Raw genomic sequence first — 21497 nt, forward strand, 5'->3', positions numbered from 1 at the left:
TCCTACTATAAAAAACAATGTATAATTTCCTGATATTTGCTATTAAATTTTAATAAGTTGCGCTTATTTTAGAATAGCCTTTTTTCCTTTACGAATTGTTATTATTACTTAAAAATACACTAAAATACATTGTTTTAAAACCTTTTACACCACAATTCGAACCGGAGTGCATGGCATATGAAAGATGAGCGCGTTTTGGGCTACAAATGTATTCCAATTCAAATATATTCCATTACTTAGGTGACTATGATTAATTTAATAATCAAAACTGTACTTCTGTTGCTGCTATAATATTGTTATATGTATCGCATTATACCTCTTCTAAACAAAAAGTAAAAAAAGAACACTGGAACAGCTGATAAGAAGGAAACATCGAAGAAATAAAGGTACCCGTAAATAGAAATCGTAATAGAATTTTTATCCTAAAAACACGATTTGATATTATTATGAAAAGTAATAGAATCGCAATGGAATCCCAGAGACAAACCTTTGGGTAGATTAAGAAGGGTATGGATGAAAATAGGTAGACAAAATATAGATGAAGGAAAATTAGGGAGAGAAACTCCCGCTTGTATTGATTTTTGGCAAAGATCCTGATATGTTTTCCCCATGAGTTCATCTTGACTACTGCATTGCAAATCTAAAAATACTTATTGATATAAACACTCAGTGGTACTAGAGAAAAACTTATTCTATTTTATAAAGCAAAGTTATATGTTTATATCTGAAGCATTCCACCCTCATATAAAAGATGTATGTAGAAATACGCTCTCTGTTTATCATTTTCTAAACAGTCCATAGCATATGCAATGAAAGTTACTGCTGAATGCAAGCGTATTGATGAATTGGACGTATAATTTATTATTTATTCCTTTAATAAATACCTGACCTGAGCTACAAAAAATTATGATGACATAAATCGTGCCTCGAATTTATAGCGATATAAACTATTATACATGTTTTACATAAATTACTCTTGATTTCATAAAAGCGTGATCTATCTTTGGAAAGTTTAAGCCATTGCAGTGTTCTGTTGTAAATTAGCTTTCCTTATAGTTTTTTCATATATCCGCTAGATAGAGCTGCAGACAAGTAAATTGTTTTGCCAGTATCCACTAGAGAGCGCTTATAGCCTCATTCCAACTGGAAGTAAGGAAGCTGAAAGGTATAATTTATTCCTTTTTTGTGAGAAAACATATTCACAAACAAGCTATGTAACTTCTTAATTATAAAATTTATAATGAAATATTCATAACAGGAAATATTTATCATAGGCATAACTGTGGAGAATTTGCGCTCTCGAAAGCAGAAACTTCATGCATAGCCTATCTATGATGATTCTATGATTCTGTGTTACTAGGAGTGTTTATTACGAGCTAGTATATAAAATCATTTTTATGTTTTAGCTGTATATATGTTATCTTACATTTACTGTAAGCAATAGAGTTTCTAATTTAAATCAGAAGCCAGGATCTAAGTAGGAAAGTTTTGACGTATTGTACGTTTAATGTATACGTACATCTGATCATAAATGGAAAGTTACATTTAGATGTATCAGATTAAATATATCAGAGTTTCTCATGAATTCATTCTACCAAAACTCGATTGTCGTCAAATAACGTAAAGTTTAGCGACATTATGGAACAATTCTAAATTGTCGGAGCAAATCTAAACTAAGTGAGCCTTTTACGTGACTTCCACCGCCGACTTGCAAGCCCAGGTGTAGCAAGCGCTGTAAGCCAGTTGCCCGGCGCACGCGCATCGCACGGCTTTACCGTCGCGCTCTGCTAGACCATCACACCTGATTGGTGAGTTTTCACTTTCGTTTATGATTTCATTGTCAAGATAAATTAGAACATCTCTAAGACAACGTCAGGTTAACACTTGCATGCTGATCATGTCAGAAATGTATTGTTTTAAACAAGTGAAAACATTTTATATTAATTTGTAAAACGTATTCTTAGATGGTAATATATTTATATTTTGCTTTGAATTTGTATTTAATTTACTTTATAATTTTACTGCGGTTTCTCGATTTATAGTTTGCGTGATTACGATGGTATAAGAAAATTACTTGCTCGTTTCCCGTTTGCGGTAAAACCACAAACATCTTGTTTCATAACATGTTATATGCTAACTGTTAAATTGAACTAAATAGAAAATACGCACCGCAATAACTATTTGATTGAAGTTTTAATTCCCCGTCGTATAAATAAGTATGTTAAGAAATTTGTATTGATTTAAAGACTGCTGCAAAATGCCGTAACAAAATAATATTTTAAACATAATAAAAATAATTAAATTTGATCAGAATTTATTGTATACTAAAATTTTAATTGTTGGCCTTAAGAAATTTAATCATCTTCCGCAAATGCCGCAGTAACCTAAGTAGTCGAATGATATGTCCTAATCAGACCTTCGCCCATGTCAATGTGGAATCTAATCCAGATTCATGTAATAGCTTTGGTTTGTTGAATCTTAACATAATTTGAAATACTGTGTCACATATTTTAAAGGCATTTTTTCATTTTTTAGCGTCGGAGGCCCGTATTCTTTTTATGATCAGTCTGCTCTTCTTAATTCCCCCATCAAGCATTTCTTTTTCCCTCATGTTATAAAGACGGGAATCCTATGTAGGAATATAAGCCTGCTGCAAATAACGTCTCTCCAAATACTCATAGGCGGCTATGGCACCCACCAGCTTTGCTGAGAATGTCATTTTTTTTATTCCATGTTTTGGTTAAAATTTATCTCTAAATAGACGTCAGGTATTTTAAATTCTTTTATCCATTCGGTTTTGGGGGGTTAACCCCGGCAGTTTCGAGATTTAAACGATTTTGATTCGATTGAACACTGAATTGATACTTTTGTAACTGCCTTTTGCGCAGTATCGCGCTGTGGTTAAAAAAGAAATAAATCTCTATCGACTTCCACTACCATAGTATCTGCCTTTCTTTTTTTTAAAGAGGAGGAAGTCTTCAAAATACGCTTTGGGGGAAAAGTAGAACATGTGGGATTTCTACCCATTAAAACCTCCTCGGTGGCCAAACTCAAAGCATAATAGCAGGGATCCCAGGATCTCCAATCGAACACACCAGGATCACCATTGTATCTGCCTATCCAACTAGAATTGGTTGCAAAGTGAGAATTCAAGATCGAGGTCAATTCAAAATCGTAATTCAATTAAATATAAAATCAAGGTGGAACCAATTTTATCAACAATTGTTACTATTATTATAAATGTATGCAGCTCTGTATAAATATACAGAAGTCATGTTTAATTACTATAAGGCCTCAATTGCATGTGTTTTTGAGTGATCATTCAACATAATAGAGAGAACTAACTGGCTACCTCGTAATTCACAAGTCGACAATATTTCTCTAGTGACGAAACACAACTATTTACGTAACTGTCAGAATTACCTGTTCTATGTGGAACGCCATTAATATAGCTATACAAGCCATGGCGTTTAGATGAGAGTTTTCTAATCTATACTTAACATTATAAGGCTGAAGAGTTTGTTTGCTTGAACGCGCTAATCTCAGGAATTATTGGTCCAATTTGCAAAAAAAAATTGTGTTAGATAGCCCATTCATCGAGGAAGGCTATAGGCTATATATGTGCCACAGGCGAAGCCGGGGCGGACCACTAGTATTTAATATTTACATTAATAGTTGAACAATTTTGAAACTGGAAAAAAATTGATCGAGAGATGAGATTCAAAATATTTTTCTATTGAAAAATAGAAATAAAAATATGTATGTAATTTGTACAATCTTTATACGTATCTATTTCTCAGAAGCCAAAATAAATACTTGGGTACAAATTACAATTAACAATAGGTACTTTGTTATTGTTAAGTCTTCCAAAGTCCAAGAGCAAGATAATAATTAAGCTTTAAATCAAATTGGTATTGTGTCGATATTCGAAACAAAGCATAATAAACGCTTCTCACGACTTTTTTACATTTTCAACCGACTTCTTAAAAAGAGGAGATCAATTATACTGTATTTTTTTATCTACCGTAGAATTTTTTGTTAAAACAGATGTATATCATCTGCCCCATACCCCACTAGGAGACACAGGACTTAACGTTTAGAATTTTTTATTTTTCTTTAATTGACAGAAAATGGCTCCCGTATGTTCTGATTAAAATTTGATTTATTCCTTTTGCTCTTTCTTTATTAAGTTACTTTATTATCGGTGTTGCAATGATAATTTTCAGCAACATAAACTGACATGCTATAAATTTACTAGCTGCTTAGTTTTATGTGGAGGCTTCTAATAACTATTGAAAACTTAGGTGAGAGGTCAGGGTTTTGGAAGGAGGACACATTTGATTGAGATTTTGGAATTTAAAATAACTTCTCCAGTATTTAACATCAAATCCAAAAAAAAACATGTTTTAACTTATGCTATGATTCTGCTTAATCCTATCATAGCTAATTACTGTTTAACTGCAAAATTAACCCAAATCTAAGCTTTTCAGCATCGTTGCTCTTTTTTCGTTCGTATCCCGTAGGAATATCGGGATAAAAAGTTGCCTGTATGTTATTCCAGTTATCCAGCTGTCTACGTACCAAATTTCATTGCGATCGGTTTAGAAGTTTTTGCGTGAAAGAGCAACAAACACACACACATTCTTACAAACTTTCGCATTTATAATATTAGTAAGATTTGCGCTACCTACTTAATCATAATCCTGCATATGTGCTTGGTATAGACATACCGAGTTTAAGTATAGTTTCATTCAATATCAATACAAAATATTGCAGTGAGTATCCAATTTCGTTCGCCGTTTACATTTTTGCAGCGGATCCACAGAATGGCTTGCGTCACGCTAAACCGTATTATGAAATATCGCCAACTACAGGCCACTAAACAAAATTGAGCAAACAAACCACTACAAAGTACAAATGTACTTATCGGTGTAATTGTTACACTTGTTTTAACGTTATTTGTAATTAAATTCGCACTTCTCCACAATGAGGTGTAAATATCATTTAAAAGATGATTAAATTAGATTTTAAACCGACTTCAAGAGGAGGTTTTGCGTTCTATAGGTATATTTTCTTATACAGTATGATCATCGATGTCTCTGCCCGTTATACCTAGACCGATTTTTAAATGTATTTTGTAGATTTTTATTATTTAACAGAGAATAGGCTCAGTGTGCGCTCATTTATTTTCCTTGAGGATCCTTGACTAAAATCACAATGCGTTGTGGTCATAGTGAAAGGCAGATAACGCGTAATTCGTTTTGTGGTTATAATAAAAAGGTTCGTAATGCGTTGTGGGAATTAAGATACGCCACAACGCATTTTGAACATTAATTGATTTACCGTACCACGATGGACTTATCTCCTTGAAAACAATTAAAAATTCTCGAAGAAAAAGTTTTATGTTCCTTATTAGTGCACGTAAATTATCATATGTGTAATTTACCAATGATTTAAAATTTATGTCCAATATATTTTATACTTTATACTTGTTTTCTTTTTAGTTCTAAAGTGGGCAATGGGCGTTAAATAAGGCGGGAAAAGAACAAGCGATGACACATAGTATCTAAAAACTATATAGTTTTTAATGCGAAAGTACCACAAAAATAAAACATGACTAATCATAATAAATGTGTGTGCAATTTGAACATGAAATGAATCAGATAAAAAATTATTTTGTAACCAGTAGCTTGATCTGTACGGATAAAAATGCAAGAGTCAAGACAGTTTTGAAATTACAATAATTCACTGAGACACCAGACAATGCCGAGATGCCAGAGAGAGTGGATTCAGATTCAATTGTTACGTATTTTTTATGTTTGATACTTTGCTTTTCTAACTATTGGTGTTTATCATTTAGTTCTAAGATATAAGATATCCTACGATTCAGACTGGATCGCATTGTTAAAGATAAAGTTTTAAAGCTAGAGGTTTAAAGAGGCATTGTAAGAATAAATGTTGATATTTATATCGATAAATATAACGTGAACATTGGACTTGAGTATGGGTTTTTTTGTACCAGATACTTATGTCTGTAATTATGTAATTACAAAAAAAAACGTTTATCAGCTCTCTAATTCATAGAAAAATAATGCAAATCAAACGATTTTACGCGAGTACACATTACACACACATTTGGGAAGTAAGACTTTTAAACGGATTTAAAACGCGATTTATTTATTCATTAAATTATTTAACCTAATGTTTCGAAAGCTAACATGCATCTTATAGTACAACGACACCTAGTACATTACAGTACATACCATCAGACCAAATCGCGTTTAAAATCCGTTAAAATGTCTTTTAATTATGTATCTTATTATTAAAAGAAAAAATATTATTGTCTTACTTAAGGACCATATAGTGTGTGCATAAAAGTTCAAAGGATTAGATTCCTTTATTTAACATTGATTTTTATTTCCGTTACAGACACAGAACAAAATGACGTCAGAAGTAAACGAGTGGTATAGAGGTCGAAAGATCCTGGTGACGGGGTCATCAGGCCTCATGGGGAAAGTACTGATAGAGAAACTTCTATACAGTGTCCCCGATATAGGTTGTATCTTCGCTTTGGTAAGGCCGAAGCGAGGGAAATCACCTGAATCGCGCATTGAAGACATGTGGAAATTGCCTGTAAGTATTATCGTGAGAAATGAATAAATTGGCATTAGTGGAATTTGACGGCCTGTTTCGATTCGGCTATCACGTGTTGGTGACTGTCAATAATGTATTATTTAGCCATTTAAGCCAAATTACCATACCAGCTAACACGAATGATTTGCATGCTTAAATAAAAAAATGTATGATCAAACTAAATGTTCGTTAGACAGAACTTTTTGCGTCCATTTCACAGGAGACGTGAGATTCGTTTGAATTCGATCAGTGGCCTATGTCACAGATTACTATTGCCTGTAATAAGTTTACCGTCACACAGCGCTTATACAATAGTTATAAAGCTAACAATAAAATATCGATGTCAATTAAGAAAGAGATACTACATAACTCAGTAATTATTGAAGAAGTTATACTGCTTATTCCACGATAAACTTGCTTTTAATCTTACATACAAATAAATCATTATAAAATACCAAACGGTTTTATGACTTCACCGGTCACCCATACATTACCAACATATAGAATTTTATAATAGATGGGTAGATAGTATTATTTATAAATAATTGTTGTTTTTCAGCTGTTTTCGAGAATAAGGGAAGAAAAACCACACGCAATGAAGAAATTAATACCAGTTACGGGAGATTTGTTAAATGATAACCTTGGTATTGATAACGAGAGATTGCAGCAAATATACGACGAGGTAATCTGTTATTTTTTATATCTAGTTTATAATAAAATGTTTTGTTTTCATTTATATGTATGTATGGCTCTTTACGAGGATAGGTCTTAGGATATTTTATTTCACAAATAAAATTATAAAGTTAAATTTTAACCTTTTATTGCCAAAATTATTCGTTTACTATTTATAGCAACGTTATTGTAACGTATAAATAGATTAATACAATATTTTTTTTATGTAATAGTTGTTCATGAGATGTTCATTTTAAAAAATTGGATAAATATAAGTCTAACGGTAAGTTCACTTCATAATGTAAATTTTTATAGAAATTTTATATTTGTTAAAAAAAAGCTTACGGTTAACAAATCGTATCTATGGTTTAGACACGTAAGTAAATAGAGGTAGTTTAGAAATGCGTGGAAGTAATAAGTGAAAGTTGTTTGAAATCCTTGGTGGAGCACAATAGTGAAAGAGGCATTAAAGTAATATATAAATTGAATGTGTATACTGCATTTGATGTACGGTATTGTAAAGCAAATACAATATAAATTGATCTTATTGCCCCAATGTTTGGTTTTGTTATGAGTTCTCTCGGCTATGTTGGTTAAATAATTATATATGCTATTGCATGCATATTTAACATTTTATGAGCTAATGAATAGATTTTATGTAATGTTCTGTTTATATCACGTAGAATACATTAATTTCATTCACCCGTATAAAACTACGATAAACTAGTTCTTTGTCTATAAGCTGGCATTATCAGATAAAGTTGTTTTATTTGCAATAAGCGAGAACTTCATTCTTATCTTCCTATTCCATAGAAACTTTATTACTGAATTGTACGCAACACTTTTGATGCTTTATATAATCCTAATTTATTGGCTACTTCTTTGTCAATCACGTAGCGTGTAATTTTTTTTTATTACTAACAAACAAATAGCTATTATCACGCTGAATCATTTTATTTGACTGACTTAACGAACGAGTCCTCCGAGGCCGAGGCAGGATTTTAGGATTGGATCTTGCTAAATTACATTTCTTGTGGAATAAACGAGACCAATATTATTTCTCTGCATTTTTTCGCCCTGGTATTGCTACTGGCCCCAAGTTAGTAGTTAGTAGAGTAGGTTTTAGGGCGGGAGTCGAGCACGCTTCGGCACGAATTGGGCAAGCTCGCACTGGGGACTGTACCACACCCCAACAAAAGATCGGCGTAAAATAGTAGTGTTTCGTTCGGTGAGTGGAGGAGCCGGAGGTACATATTCTTTTCCCTACCTCTTCTAGTCCTTTCCCTTATTCCCTGCATCAATATTTTACTTATCCCTTATCCAGTAAAGTTTGCAATACATTTGCATAGGTGTTTATGGGCGGTGCTGGTCGCTTACCATCAGGCGACCCAGCAAATCCTTTGCTGTCTCTCACATAAAAAAAGTTTGTGTCGAGCGTCGCTCATAGAAGACAAATTCGATACATTCCTTGCAATAAATATAACTAAAGCAATTCAGGAAGCTCAATACCAGTTTATTTATTCAATAAGACCAATATTTTATTTCAGGTATCAATAGTGTTCCACTTCGCCGCAACCCTGCGTCTCGAAGCACCTCTCAAAGAGGGCTTGGAAATGAACACGCGAGGGACCCAGCGCGTGTTAGACGTGGCCAAAAAGATTAAGAACTTGGTCTCCTTCGTGCATCTGTCTACTGCGTTCTGTTATCCTGATTACGAAAGAATGGCTGAAAGGGTATGGAACGCTATATAACATGAAACTTATTATGTGTTTACCTGTGACTTAAGTTGTTAGCTGCATTTAATGAAATTTGTTCAAAAAAACACAATTATGATTTAAATACAATGAATTTACTCAAGAGCTATACGACAAAAAAAGGTCGTTTTGTTTGTCAGATATGTCGTGGAAAATTTGGTACAACAGGTTTTGTACAATAGGGAGGGTATAATAAATGGGTGTTCTATATAACAAAAAAGTCACAATGGTGAGAAAACCAAACAGTAACACGTTTAACAATGATCAATTGCTAGCAAAATTGTCTGTAAATCTAGGAATTGTAATAATACAGCAATGAATAATAATATTGTTAATTATTTTTTCTTGTTAAAGTTTTGAATACTTTAAATCAGCAAAGTGAAGGTCAGGAACACAAAGCGTGTAACAAATACTGATTAAGTGGTTGACTCTTAACATATAAGTTATTTATTTCTAGGTCCATGACCCTCCAGCTGATCCGCATGCAGTATTACAAGCGGCTAGCTGGCTGACCGACGATCAGCTGAACTTACTGGCTCCCTCGCTGATGCAGAAACACCCCAATTCTTATACTTACTCCAAACGGTTGGCAGAAGCCCTGGTGAGGGAGTCATACCCTGACCTACCCGCAGTTGTTGTACGTCCGAGTATAGGTGGGTATTTTTTAACGATAATAATTATATATTTAAAAAAACTAAACCGCCCTCTAAATTGTTAGACCTAGACCAAATGGGAGGCATTAACTCGCAAATAAAAAGGAATCATCAAAATCGTTTCAACCAAAATTTCTGAGGTAACAAATAAAAAAAACAATGCAAGCTTGAATTGTCAATTGAGAACCTCCTCCTTTTCTTGAAGTCGGCTGAAAAATAGGGTTGTTGGATTGTTGGTTTATGCGTGTTTTTGTAACGAATTTTAAATATTTAGTCAGTATCAATGATTGAGTAACTAGTTATTTTGCGTGAATAGGTTAAGTTGTAGATCGTACCAGTTTGATCATTTTCACTATAAGACATTTCTACTTTGAACTATTTCAAAATATTGTTACATGTGCATATTTTATTGCTCTCTTATATTAATTGTATTATTTTGTTGAAATCTAAATAAACAGTTGTAAACTATTGGTTCAAATAAATAAAAAATTTAAAATACAGATAAGTTTAATTATAAATCGCTATTGTTACTTACTAGAATATATTTAATACTTTAAATTGTAAGCAGGATGTTACGGATCACAACTTTTCGAAAGTTTGCAATCGCATTAAATAATACATTATAATGTAACCGCGTTTACAATTTTACAGCATATACGCTGCCAATGTCTAAATTAACAACGTAACAATATTTTTCGCTTCGGTTATGAATAATTGATCATTGTAACACGACAATTAACTATTGTTTTTGCTCACGCATTGTGTCAGAGTTTATGGCTTTGACCTTTAAAATGTGGATTTAGAAAATACGTTTTATTTCTATTCACATCTTTATCATTAGGAATAAATCAAACCTGAGATATAAAACAATTGTTCTCGAAAGAATTTTATGATTCCGTGTAAATATGTAGTTATTTCTGTGTCTCCTACGTTGGTAATGCATGGTATGTCATTTTAGGATTAGATTCTAAAAAACGGCGTGACATAACAAACCTGTATATCCGTGCCAGTCTAAAGTAAACGTATAAGTGCACAAGTCATTTACTTGTAAAATTATCTCTGTGACGACGACCAGTCGTAAACATGATTTAAAAAAGTTAAGTTGGCAAAGAATTTCAAACTATGTATTATTGCAATCGCTTATCAAAATATCGCTATTTTTTATACTGAAAACTGATTTTACTTTATTCAGTCTATCTATATGATAGTTTAGTAAAGAAATATGATGATATATATAGATATTGTTTTTTTCAATGCTTCATAAATAGGTAGCATTGAAAAATAAACAAAGAGACTTATGAGAATATGGGTACAAAAATTTTATTTGGTGGTCTGTATATTTGCTTGGTAATTTAACTTGACGCCTATTAAAAATCATTGTGTAATACAGATAATCTAGATTTTTTTTTTAATTTAAAATCAGACTGTTAAGAGTTATAATGGACAATGCATTTTTATATATTCCAAACGATTATCTCATATTTCTAGTCAATTATTAACAATTAAAGATGCATTCTATCGGCTAATTGAAATATATAACGAATTTCAGTGACACCATCTCATCAGGAGCCCGTGCCAGGCTGGGTAGATAACCTCAACGGTCCTATTGGCCTCATGATAGGCGCCGGGAAAGGGGTCATCCGTTCCATGCATTGCTATGGGCATTACCACGCGGAAGTCATACCGGTTGACATTGCTATCAACGCCCTTGTCGTCATCCCATACTATTTGAACACGAAGGTTGAAAGGTAAGAAGAGGAGAGTTAATAAGTCACTGGAAAGTAACTAGTCAGCAATGGAGGAGTTAAATATGATTATACATATCTCTGTAGAACAGTGGTGGCGTAGTGGTGGGGACATCGGACTTAAAATTAAAGAATCGGGGGTTCGAGACCAGGGTTGGGGGTTTGAGCGCGCAGAAAATAAACTGATTTTTCAATATATCTGCGCATGTAGTTAATATCACCACTGCTCGAAACAGTGAAGGAAAACATCGTGAGGGAAGCATGTCCAAGAAGTTCGACCATATGTGGCATCTGTCAACCTGCACTTGGTCAGTGAGTAGGATTATGGCCTGAACCCTCATAAAATAACCAATCATGAGTAATCAATTTACTAACCAAATCATAATAATTTTTAAAATGATTTGGCTATTTAAGAGGTTATTTTGGCGTTTTAAAGCAATACTAATACATCCATATTCGTATTAGAACGCATGCAAACTTAAAAAAGAGATCTTAAAATAGTATATAAGTATGGTGAATAATCGCTTAAATCATTTAATCTTACGTGTTCGCATAAGGAAAATCGACCAAAAATAATTTACTGAGAATAAAGTTTAATTGATCATCTGATTGTTTCTTCTGTTGGTATCAAGATGTCTGATTTAAAAACCAGTTGGCTTACTCATGGTTGTGTATGAAAAAAAAACTTATATTCATGAATAACATACCATAACAAATAAATGGCTATATCAATTTTTTGTCGTGTATTTTTCGTTTCTATAGGTATTATAATAAACAATATGTATAATTTTAGACTATCGTCATTTTCAGGACTTAAAATAACTTAATTTTTAATTCCAGATCAGAAGAAATTCCTGTCTTCAATTTAACGTCAGGCGACGATAGAAACGATACGTGGAAAGAAGTGTTAGATGTCGGTAAAGCGACAGTTCGCAGGTATCCCTTTGAAGGGCCGCTGTGGTACCCCAATGGGAACATACGGCATAATAAGTATGTGCATGAGTTGTGTGTGCTATTCTACCATATATTGCCGGCGTATTTGATCGATTTCCTCATGCTTCTATTTGGACAGAAACGTTTGTAAGTATGGTCTTTATATTGCATCTATCTAGAGAATACTTTTTAGACTTAACATACGGTTTGGTTGTTAGATTCATTGATGTGAAATGCATTAGTTAGATGAGCCGTAAAGTTTTCTTTCATTTGATAACTCTGAGCTTTTTCGGCAATAAATATTTGAATATTGCTAAACGTATCTCAATTATGGAATTCAATTGCATTCTAAAATTATAATGATTGTTTGAATCAACTTATCGCAAAAAATATTCGAATTAAAAACGAGATCACACTTCAACAGTTTATTACAATAGAAAATAGTTTTATCTTAAAGTATTTATTTGGATATGTTTAATGATATGGAACCTTGATATCACATTCGGGCAAACATTAGTTCCCGATTTATAAGACGATATATTATTTCATCGATTTGTCTAATGGCCGCCATCACTTCCTAAAACAAAATAAAACGCGTTACTTTTACGTATCGAAAAAAAAGCATAAGTATATAAAAAAATTAACAATTTCCCAAATGAAAAAACATTCGGCATTTAAAAAACCTTTATTTAGACTACAACTTATCCAAACTCAAACGTCAAAGATACAATGTGGTATACTTGATCAAAAATAACACGTTTTACAGCTAACATCATAAATGATAATGTACCTACTTACGCAAAACAAATCTCATGCAAATAACTAAAAAAGCGTGACCTGACGCGTAAAAACGTTATTGAATACATGCTATATTTAATTCTTAGTATAATTTTATAAAAATGCGATGGATATATTGATTCTGAGTTTATTAAGCTATTTTCCTCATTATTATTAGTTATATACTATAACGTTTTAAGAAAATTAAACTTGATGCGTGATATTTGAGTTATTTCTTATTGTTTTAGCATGGTGCGAATTCAGAATCGAATTTCAGTCGGTTTAGAAGTACTGCAATACTTTACGACCCGGGAATGGTGGTTCGATACAAATAATTTCAAGGAACTGCCGAAGAAATTAAACTCAATAGATCTCAACACATTTCCGATGGACCTTACGATTATAAAAATAGAACCTTATATTGAAAGCTGTATGATTGGAGGAAAGTTGTTTTGTCTCAGGGAAAAATTGGAAAATCTGCCGAAAGCCCGGTTGCAGAATAATATGTAAGTACTTAAATGAATGATACTGTATGGGAATTTTTAATTAACTCTTACTTTAATTAACTGGTTATGAGAACATTTTTACACATTTTTATGATTTGTTTCCATTTCATATAGCTTTACCTCAATATGTCTATTACCTATTATGCAATGTATGGACGACGTTAATTGTCTTTCGATTTCACGGGTATTACTTCTTACGTTTGTTTTATCTTGGCTGGAAATGTTGGCTGTGAATATGATTTATATTTTTTGTGCTTATTTATTTATGCTTTTTGTCGCTTAACAATAAAAACGTGATATTACCATGGTTGTATACGTCATGTGGATAATGATTATAAATACATAAATAAATGTACATTTATTAATAGTCGTCGTTTTTCGAAAATCTCGATTATAATAAAGCAGGATTTAGTTCAATTTAATAAGAAATCTGTTAGAAATACGATAGCATTAGCAGAGGGCTTACTATTTTCTATGAGTTAACCTCGGGACAGGTGTAATATGAATTATGAAGCAAAGTTGCATGTCTTAATTGACTGAGAAAATTTTGGATCAATGGACCTATAATTTTTTATTTTTTTTTAATAGGACGCCAATAATATATTAATTTTCGTCTATAAACTGGGCATGATCTACGTTCTTCTACATACTAAAAAATAGACCCTATACCGCAAACTAGATAATTTTGTTCATACTTTAATATGTAATTCTATGAAGCATGCATTTTTTTTCGATACAAGAATGCGAGTTAATATACAGAGTGAATTTTTAATTTGGCGTGGTAAGAGAAAACGAAATCTATGAGGAATATCGCAAAACCCCGAAAGGTGTCACTAGGTCGAACTTCATGAAAAATATAAGATTACTATTATAGACGCTCGTCCCGGCTCCGCCCGGATATCAAGATTCCTGTTTTATCCCGAAGAAGCATTTAATCGTTATAAGTAGTATCCTATCACCCAGGTCAGCTTATACCCAGTTTGTATACCATATTTCTTCAAAATTCGTTCAGTAGTTTCAGCTTGATTTACGGACAAACATCCAAACAAATAAACTTTCACATTTATCATGTTAGTGTGATTCAAACCTAGGCCAGATACATCATATCGCAAAGTGATACTTTTAACTGACGTTCGCAAAAACGAAGGAGGTTCTGAATGCAACTATTCTGTTGTTTGTTTATGTTTTTTTTATTTTGACTGGATAAACCCGTAATGATTTGCGTGATTATTTTCGCTTTTGATAAGTAATTGTTGTCATCGTTTTATATAGCATCAAATAATTAGATAATTTTAAATCATCTTTTGCACTAATTATCATAAATATTGTATATAAATAATTGTAACATGTTTTTTTCAGATTATTTGTGTTGGACCTGATTGTTTCGGCATTTTTCTATCTGCTTATATTGTATTGGCTAGTTCTGTTATTCGAACCACTCCGAGTATTATTGTCCTATGGAGGTCCGTTTGTTAAATATCTGCCGTTAGTTGGTAAGGCAGTTTTTGGTCAGCAGTAATTGGTACCATACTATGATAAAATGAATTATGCATATAGATTTTCATTGCGAAGAAATCGCAATTTTATAACCATACATCCATCTATGTTTTAAGAAAAAGGCTTTAATAATCGACTTATTGTTTTTAATGTAATTTTCGTTATATTGAAATTATTTTCGTGTTCTCTGGCTGTTCTAAAAAAACAGTTAATTAAGAGAAAGAGAGACAGTTTTTACCTTTAAATGTTGATTAATAGAAGGTATATAATTAGAAGAATTATTATTATGTATAAAGCTATAAGTTTGGAAATGTTTTAAAAAATGTATTTTAAAAATTAATTATAAAGGTGGGCGGTTGTGTCAGATCTCTTATGAGAATATTTCATATTACGGTCTAAATGGTGTCTAAGGAAGCTTTAAATAAATTAACAAATAAGATTATTAATTTAAGACTGTTTTTATTATATGATTAATGTTCACTTTGCACTGTATCGTAATAGCAGCAAAGGTTATCATTTAAACTCTATATAGTTATTTTATACGCATAGATATTGTATACGCGAAGTAGAATAAATATAATATATAAATGATGAATTTGTTTTCACTTGTGTTTTATTAACCTTAGCCTAAAAATATTGCGTATTTTTATGTAAATAAACAAATTGTTACGCTTAATTTAATTTGTTCTAGCGCAGGAACAATTATTTTGTAAATAATCAGTTTAATTTGTCTATCTTTCGCCATTAACAGCTTTTTCAATATTGTTTTCTCTTTCGTCATATAAAAGAGATAAAAAATAAATAATTAGTTGTGAGTAGCCAATGACTTGTATGAAAGTCATTACCCTCATCGCTCTGATTTTATTCAACATATTATATTATCGTTAATTTTTGTTTTCTTCACAAAATATTAAATCTTCAAATCAAAGACATTGTGTAAGTGAAGCTATTCCCAATCCCTTAAATATACAGGGTGTCCCGCCGATACTGTACTATGCCCAATGGATGTTATAGTTATGTAGATGTTGAATACGGAAGTAATACTTAAACAATAAAACGTTCAAATTTTCTTATTTGATTTTTTCTTAAAATTATAATTAATTACTATTATTATTTTTTGTTTTTTTTTGTTTATTACATGTATTTCGCTCAGCCGACATATACTGCTTTGTTAATGGGTAAAATTAAATCGTAATCTTAAACGTAAGTGTGTGCGGGTTGCAAAAGTGGAGGACGGGTGGCTAGTTTGGGGTTAGGGGTGTACACACGGGGATTCTATAAGTATTTTTACGTAATCAGTGTACGTACATTTTACGTAATCACTGAAAATTCCGTTGAGAAACAGTAAACTCAAACTCAAACTAAATCGCCCCCTTGTGGGCGATGAAGGCCTAGAGGGTGCAAGAACTAGAAAAAATGGGGGCCGTTGAAGTGGGTAATGGGGGCGGCGGTTGGGACTAAGTTTTAATTTCATTAACTTTTAAAATTAAATTAAAACTTGTCTATTAATATATGGCAATTTTAAATTATAGTAGTAGACAGACACAACTTAAAAATACACAATTCATGAGAAATAATGAATCGAATATAATATTATGCAGATTTATTTCTCGAAATATCAAATAAAATAGTTAATAAACGGGGGAGGAGAGGAGCAGAGCGAAGGAGGGTGCTGAAAACTTATGATATTGATAATTAAGTTTATGAAAGGGTGTGTCAGACGAGATAAGATTGAGGACCACTGTCATAAACACTGCAGCAGTCTGTCCTTATCTGATCCACTGCAGTTTAAAAAAAAAATACAGAAAGTGTATGATACTAATTATGTCGCATCCAAAGTACTAAAAATCTAATCATCACATGTTAATTAGGTTCAGTTGTATGTGACAGTCACCAATTAATAAAAAGTTAATAATTCAATTAATTTCTAAAACCCCATGATATAAAATATCACACTAAAATAAAAGAATACCTTATGTTATATATAATAACTGAAAATTCTGTATCATAGTTTTGAGATTAGAATAACTTATAAATCTAGATACTTGATATTTTATTATAATGTAATTTAAACGTTAGAAAATATATACTTTATGTGGAGTCAAAATTGTTATAGTATATATAATTACAGAATATAAAATATATCCATAAAAATTACAGGTATATAAATGTTTTATATGTAGCGTTATATGTAGCGATACACAAAATAACGAACAATGGTATGAACACAAAAATATTTTATTGAGTATTGAAATTAGAAATAAATAAGCTAGTCTATATTACTATAATCTCCAAACCTCGGATTGATCGCAGATTCGAGAAATGATATTTCATGCTCGCAAATAAAGAAGCATTTTTGGCTACAACTTATGTCATTGAGTTTGCCATTGTAGAACATTGATCCACATTTTTCTTTCTCACCGCCGTCTGGTTGTCCGTTTCCCCATCTGGTATATCCCAGAGATTTTAATGGCATGCCTGAAACACAGATTTCATTCTTTGCGTGATGACTAACATTGAAACTGGTATATTATTACATTAACATGGATGCAAGTGGTTTTTCCGACTGCAATATTTTTGCTCAATTTTCTTGGGAATTATAATTTACCGCGATGTAACAAAAATGAGTATAAAATCTACGCTTATTCTTGGCTTATTTTTCTATAGCATTATAGGTCGGTATAACAAAATAAATTGTAGGTATCTACCAAATAAAAAAATATAATACTATTCCTTATTATCTAATAAGGAATAGTGTTATATATTTAATATCTAATAAGGAATAGTATTATATTTTTTATGATAAAGGCGAGATTAAAAGAGAAGAATTAAGTCGTGGCGTGCGTGACCTGCAATTTTTGATTGAATTGCAAATTCAATGAATTTAACAATTTTCCCAAATATTATGTATTATCTTATACGAGTTATTTAAATATCTGTAGATACAACTAAAGACTGGTTACCTTTTATTGATCGCCATTCATTTCTTTGAACAAAACCTAAATGTACGGCGCCCCTCAGGAAGTTACCGCCTACATCTTTATTAGCATTATTTGTTAAGTTTACTAGATGATCAGCTTCTTGTTGACTATCTATGATGGCTAAATATGACTGTTCTGCACTGCAAACGGTATACGCCGCTGTCCAGTTCATAGGAGTCGAATGAAATTTATAACATCTGCCCAGCTTTTCACTGTATTCATATTCTGGAAATAATTTTATACATAGACATAATTATAATTAATAGTAATTATAACGCCATATTATATCTTTTAATCTTGTATTTTACCGAATTGCGTAAGGTTGTAAAGGTGATATAGATTTGTTTTAGATGATTAATGATTTTTCAACAATTTATGTCTGAAGACAAAACATATTGGATTTTGATCATGAAGCTTTGAATAAATGGTTCATAGATTAGATACACATTTAATACGTTTGGTAAATCATGAAAAAGCTTAGGTAGTCGCTTTGAAGAACTTCTTTCGGACTGCCGTATTTATATATATTACTAGCTTTTCGACTCGGCTTCGTCCGAAGTACATAGTCTATGTCATTTAGAGAAGCTTTCTAATGCTCAAAGAATTTTTAACGCAAACATATTTACTGGATATTTTATGGTATAATTCTGTTAAAATTAAAGGACATATTTTTATAAATTAAGTTACATGATATTAGAAAAAATTACATTAAATTAAATACCGGAGATGTTAAAGGTTTCCCAGTTAAATATTTTTTGCGTCTTGAATGCGTCGTCTGAATTAGAGATAAGTACACATAAAGGGACTTAATGACATGTATGAACACGTAATTGACTCTTACTTTATGTACACAGAAAAGATTTAGGCCATTGAAATAGGTAACTCATATATCTGGAAATAGCATATAAGTATTTCCAGATATTAATAAATTAATTAAATTAAATGCTTAAAATTTCTAAAGTCGTTTACAGCGTTGGTAGTTATACTTAAAAGTTGGTAGCAAAACTCACTCGTATCGGGTATGTCACACACGTTGTTCCATTCGAGAGACCCTAAAGTCTTCTTGCAAATATATGGGTAGGCTTTACCACACTGATCGTCGTTAAGAGTACCGTCCCGACGTAATATAACACAGCTCTCTTTGCCACCAGCATTGTTGGGCTCTCCTGGTCCCCATCTGTCATACACTTCACCTATAGGAATACCTGTTGGACAGAATGTAAATTTCTTCTATGTCTGTTACTAGCGGTTCGCCCCGGCCTCGCCGTAGTTCACATATAGTCTTCCTCAATAAATCTGCTAACTAACACTGAAAGAATTTTTCAAATCGGACCAGTAGTTCCTCAGATTAGTGTCTTCAAACAAATAAACAAACTCTTCAGCTTTATAATATAAATATAGATAAGTCTATCGTTCTGGCCTGCGTTTTATTGAGGTCCCAATCGGTATTGAGTCTTATGCCAAGAGGTAGTAAACATTTAGAAATATAATTTATTTAATACATTTATACCCCTTGCAGCCAGTAACGGATGGTCAACCTGCACGTAGTCTTTTTATTTTTAAAACTAATATTTATAACTGTAGCCTGTTGTTTTGGTTTTGTTTCGTTATCTTGATTATTCATAAATGTAACGCTTTGAGCGTAACCCTATGGTAATGCAAGCAAAAAGAAGCTATCCAATTATCAACGGCCTCAGTATTTCGATGATAAATAATCGTTATAACAATTAATAAAATTCTAAACATAAACTTATTCCCTTGACCTTTCAAACGAGTTGCAAAGCATTTATGTATTTAAGGAATCTTGCGAGTTTCAAATTAATATAACTAAATGATAACTGTGAGTTTGTATTCCTTTTTTTAAGGAAGCAAGTGTCCGTTTAGCTATATAAATTAGTTATTAGTAATGATAGTACGCAGATAAGCGTTAATACAGAAAGACCTGAATTTAATGAATCTAAATCTTTCCCTCATAAATATATTCTATTCTATTCACATAAACTCAGTGTAAAACTTTTTATGCCAGTCTTCGTATGCGTAGGCCGCCGACATTTGCAAATGTTTTTCACAATTCGGTGAAATTGCACATTGTGCGACTGTTTGTGCACTAGTGAGAATCCCGGGTTATTATATATTGAATCATGATTATAGAGTCTGCCAAGAAGAAAACTATCGGAAATGTATATTTCAGGTTGTAAAAAAATGGTAGTCAGATAATCCTCACCATCCACAGTTTCAAATACTTCGGGCACATTTAAAGCGGAGACACCAATAAACACCCACGAAAATGGTTGCGTTTCATTCCAAAACGACATAACTGCTTCAGCTTCATCATCATCATCAGGGTAAAATAGTGTGGCCCCCTCCATTTCACATTTTTCTTTCGCTTGTTCCCAATTTTTGTGTATTGTTTGAATTTTATAAAAACTGCCCGTCGTCTCTATAAAATGGTAGTCCTTGCGAAAGAACTTCATTCGAGGTTGCCCAGCTAAAAAGCAAACACAAAACTCAAACTCAACCAGAATTATGCGTAAATACCATATATTAATTTAGCACAGTATATTATTTTAATATTATCTCATCATTCTGTATCATCGTAAACATTTATTATTCTTATTTTCTGTTCAATACTGGTTTTATTAAATAATTTCAAGCACAACAACACGTATCGCAGATAGTTTCAACGTCATAAGCACCTTTCTATATGATTTCATTTAACACAAAATACTTACACGAAACTATAATATGGACACATAATAACACAAAGGCACACTTTATATGAAACATGTTATTTAATCACAGCACGTCTATCTCGGCGAAACCATCACTTACGAATGAGCAATAGTGTATCATCCATGCGAATGAGGTTGTGATATAATTTATTAAGTATTATACGAAGCAGTAGGTATCTTCAACGTTTTTACTAGGACGAAGAACAGGAAAATATAAAATACTAGGTGTATTATCAAGCTTTAAAATACAACTTTTAGTATTAAGTTTTCTTGACACTCAACTACTTCATTGATACACTTAAGAACTTGTTAGCTTTGGTCATTAAGGTACTTCCCTGAGGTCATTGGTATTCAGTGGTCTCTCATTTTGTATTTATTTCTTTTAATGGCATTTTTATTTATATATTTATTGGTTTAAATATTATAGTATTGATCACTGGACGCCGTTGCAATAATATTTATTTTGTAAATAAATATTATTGTGATGAATTTAAAGCGTTATTCATCTTATGATTACTTGTAAGTACCTATTTCATGATTTATGGAAATAAAATATGTTTTAATGAAATATGAGTAAAATTCTAATTCTTAAGAATCTGCCCAGTGACGATTCA

The 21497-nt window shown here is 32.0% G+C and overlaps 2 protein-coding genes across 3 annotated transcripts; one reads left to right on the top strand and one right to left on the bottom strand.

Moving 5' to 3' along the window:
- The first annotated feature begins 1671 nt into the window (after nucleotides 1-1671).
- LOC119835239 (putative fatty acyl-CoA reductase CG5065) lies at nucleotides 1672-15772 on the top strand. The gene is made up of 9 exons (XM_038359952.1): nucleotides 1672-1808; nucleotides 6430-6633; nucleotides 7193-7315; nucleotides 8853-9038; nucleotides 9517-9712; nucleotides 11262-11460; nucleotides 12298-12537; nucleotides 13416-13673; nucleotides 15033-15772. The coding sequence occupies exons 2-9, from the start codon at nucleotides 6442-6444 to the stop codon at nucleotides 15190-15192; spliced, it is 1554 nt and encodes a 517-aa protein (XP_038215880.1). The 5' UTR covers nucleotides 1672-1808; nucleotides 6430-6441; the 3' UTR covers nucleotides 15193-15772.
- On the bottom strand, nucleotides 12821-21103 carry LOC119835240 (macrophage mannose receptor 1-like). 2 transcript variants are annotated; one of them, XM_038359954.1, is made up of 6 exons: nucleotides 20884-21103; nucleotides 20376-20639; nucleotides 19162-19356; nucleotides 18134-18376; nucleotides 17468-17648; nucleotides 12821-12967 (listed from the first exon to the last, which is right to left on the bottom strand). In XM_038359954.1, exons 1-6 carry the CDS (start codon nucleotides 20936-20938, stop codon nucleotides 12961-12963), a joined length of 945 nt encoding a protein of 314 aa, XP_038215882.1. In that variant the 5' UTR covers nucleotides 20939-21103; the 3' UTR covers nucleotides 12821-12960. The 2 variants fall into 2 exon arrangements, with proteins under 2 accessions (XP_038215882.1, XP_038215881.1); XM_038359953.1 differs by lacking the exon at nucleotides 12821-12967 and having other exon boundaries at nucleotides 17393-17648; nucleotides 20884-21102.
- Nucleotides 21104-21497: the final 394 nt, after the last annotated feature.

The sequence above is a fragment of the Zerene cesonia genome, chromosome 20 (assembly GCF_012273895.1).
Source record: "Zerene cesonia ecotype Mississippi chromosome 20, Zerene_cesonia_1.1, whole genome shotgun sequence".
Classification (NCBI taxonomy): Eukaryota; Metazoa; Arthropoda; class Insecta; order Lepidoptera; family Pieridae; genus Zerene; species Zerene cesonia.